Source organism: Brassica napus, unplaced genomic scaffold, assembly GCF_020379485.1.
Source record: "Brassica napus cultivar Da-Ae unplaced genomic scaffold, Da-Ae ScsIHWf_2475;HRSCAF=3195, whole genome shotgun sequence".
NCBI lineage: Eukaryota > Viridiplantae > Streptophyta > Magnoliopsida > Brassicales > Brassicaceae > Brassica > Brassica napus.
In genome coordinates this window covers 46,456-49,723 of record NW_026015801.1, presented here as the reverse complement: position 1 = coordinate 49,723, position 3,268 = coordinate 46,456, and the positions used below count along the sequence as shown (strand labels likewise).

Sequence of the window (3,268 nt, the reverse complement as noted above, 5' to 3'; positions counted from 1 at the left end):
TATGAAACATTGATTTTATTAAATTTAAATTCACATAATTAGAATTGTTTATATCTACATGATTAGGTTTATTTTTCATCAAAATATTTTACAAAATTTAATAAAATAATTGTAACAATAATACATGAGTAGATTTCTCACTATCTCGAAAAGACTTCTCAAGATTATAACTGTAAAAATGTAGAGCCCCTTTGTTTAGTCATAAAAGATAAGTGTATTCTTACTATATTTTTAGTACTTTTTTATTTGATTGAATTTAAAGTAGAAATTTGTATTTATATTAAAGTTTGGGTCATTGCAAACACGCATTACTGTGGATACAATTACAAAGCAGACCGATGTTTTTAATAATTTCTCTGAACCGAGTAATTGAACTAACCAGATATATCTGGTTTAAACCAAATCTATTGATTGTGATCAAATTTATCTGATTATACTTGATTCAATAAAAATACTTGTATGTTTTTCTTAAAATTAGAAAAAAAATGAAAGGTCTCAAAAACTGAACCAAATCGTATAAGATGTTTTGCTTGGATTTAGTAGAGTTTTGAAAATTCAAATTGTTTTAAAGATAAATAAAAAGCAATGGTCCCGAAGAAGAAACTGAGAAAACCCAAATAGAAAAAGAAAGAAAATAAAAATTGTCTAGTTGGCAATCACCTACTATCCATTATTATGGACTTATGGTATATGAATGGATCTATTAATAAAAATAATTTAAAATAAAATAAAATAAAAGTTGGAGAGGAAGAAAGTGGGTCCTAGGGTTTTGGTCACTCATGCGTCTCGCTCTTCTGTCGTTTTGATTTCCAACGAAGTCTGCTCTCCTCTCTCTTCTTTAAAGACACAGCAACAGGAGCGTGCATTTTCAGTTGCTTTCAGAGTGAATCGAGCGATGGGCAAGTCAAAGTGTTTCATGGACATTAGCATTGGAGGGGAGCTCGAAGGCAGAATCATCATCGAGCTCTACGACGACGTCGTCCCCAAAACCGCCGAGAATTTCCGATCGCTTTGCACCGGCGAGAAAGGCATCGGCCCCAACACCGGCGTCCCTCTCCACTACAAGGTCAGAAAGAGCTGTCGTAGCTGAATGTCAAAAGTAGAAAGGTGTTTCCTTTTATGATTTATTTGTAATATCCTATTTCAGGGGAATCGGTTCCACCGTGTTATCAAGGGGTTTATGATTCAAGGAGGGGACATATCAGCTTATGATGGCACTGGTGGTGAATCTATCTACGGGTTAAAGTTTCAAGATGAGAACTTTGACCTCAAACATGAGAGGAAAGGGATGCTCTCTATGGCTAACTCTGGCCCCAACACTAACGGCTCTCAGTTTTTCATCACCACCACTCGCACTTCTCACCTTGATGGGAAACATGTTGTCTTTGGAAGGGTTACCAAAGGGATGGGAGTGGTTCGTTCCATTGAGCATGTTTCAACCGAGGAAAACGCTTGTCCTTCTCTGGATGTCGTGATTCATGACTGTGGGGTGATTCCCGAGGGCCAAGATGATGGCATCTGTAACTTCTTCAACGACGGTGATGTGTTCCCTGACTGGCCTGTTGATCTTAATGCAAGCCCTCTTGAGTTGTCTTGGTGGATGGAGACTGTTGACTCTGTCAAGGCTAGTGGTAACGACCACTTTAAGGTTTGCTTTCCTCTCAACCTTTCTTTTCTTATAATTGGATATAATATGTCTGTCTACTTTCCTTGAATCCTGTTTTATGAACTCAATCTACTCTTTAGAAACAAGACTACAAGATGGCTCTTAGAAAGTACCGCAAGGCTTTGCGTTATCTGGATATTTGCTGGGAGAAAGATGGCATTGACCAAGGTTGTTCATCATTTTCTCTCTATATACTTCTGCATCTCACGGGATATTGCTACTGTGTGTCTCTCACTTAATTATCTACTTGTGATCTTGCAGAGACCAGCACTGCCTTGCGTAAGACAAAGTCGCAGATCTTCACTAACAGTGCTGTAAGTCCATGCTTTTCACCTTCCTTGTTTAATCTTTTGCTGTGAGTGAAATCCATGTAAACTATGTATTTGTGTGTTTAAGTACCGTCCGAGGCGTAAGAGAATATGTTTGTTGGTTGTTTACAACACAAACTCTTCATCTTCATTCTCGTATAGATTTCAATACATTTATAAAGCTTGAATTGCTTTTGATTCCCTCTATAGCTGATTCTATTGCACTGGTCTCATCTATTTGTATCGTTGCTGGCTTCTGTGGCAGGCCTGCAAACTGAAATTCGGAGATGCAAAGGGAGCATTGTTGGACACTGAGTTTGCTATGCGTGATGAAGATAACAATGTCAAAGCATTTTTTCGCCAGGCAGTACTTAAAAAAGTGTATTCTATAATCTATGCCTATGTATAAGTGTAACATGTGTTGGAGATTTCTCTTGATATGAGTATGACTGTGCTTGGTGGTGATATTAGGCCTACATGGCTCTCAATAACATCGATGCTGCTGCTGAAAGCCTGGAGAAAGCTCTTCAATTCGAACCTAACGATGGTAAGTCGTTTACCAAGAGTCTTTTTTTGGTGTGTGTGGTTATTGATGTATGAGTAGATTAGACGCCTAAATCTATTATTGCGGAAGATTCTAACTAGCTTGATACCTGATGTTGATTTTCAGCTGGTCTCAAGAAAGAATATGCTGCTGTAATGAAAAAGGTAATTACGCCTACAAACAATCCAATGATGTTTCATTGTTTTGGAGTGACTTAATTAAGTTGATATATGTGTACACCTGTGCAGATTGCCATTAGAGACAATAAAGAGAAAAAGCAGTACCGCAAAATGTTTGGATAGAATGGTCTGATACATTTTAGGGGTAAGTCTATCTTATTCAGTTTTAACTGTCAAGTTACCAGAAAATGTTATCTTGGTGGAAATGATATGATGTTTAAGCTTTATTTTGCTGTCTTTGTAGGTTTGGTTGGATAGTGGAGAAGAGACTAACAAAGAAAAGGGTGAAAAGAGCATATAAAAGAAAGAAATATTCAATAGACTTTGGGCGCTGTTTCTGGTTCCCTCATTTTGGTAACAATGTTTATTCTGCATTTCCAGCAAAGATATGCATAATCTCTTACCCAAGACAGACTATGCGATGACTATTTATGGAATTTTGAGTTATTGCTGTCGCTCTTGTTTTTGCTTCCTTCCCCAATTTTTCTCTCTTTGCTTATGTGTTAGCAAATACAGAAATAATCGTGTTTAATTGTTGTTGCATGAAACATAGAACTAGGCTTGGGTAGCT

General features: G+C 37.1%; 1 protein-coding gene across 1 annotated transcript; it reads left to right on the top strand.

Annotated features, from left to right (window-relative positions):
- The first annotated feature begins 778 nt into the window (after positions 1-778).
- Positions 779-3,000, top strand: LOC125601171 (peptidyl-prolyl cis-trans isomerase CYP40-like). The gene is made up of 9 exons (XM_048773513.1): positions 779-1,066; positions 1,148-1,648; positions 1,747-1,834; positions 1,928-1,980; positions 2,240-2,341; positions 2,446-2,521; positions 2,645-2,682; positions 2,767-2,842; positions 2,942-3,000. Exons 1-8 carry the CDS (start codon positions 896-898, stop codon positions 2,818-2,820), a joined length of 1,083 nt encoding a protein of 360 aa, XP_048629470.1. The 5' UTR covers positions 779-895; the 3' UTR covers positions 2,821-2,842; positions 2,942-3,000.
- Positions 3,001-3,268: the final 268 nt, after the last annotated feature.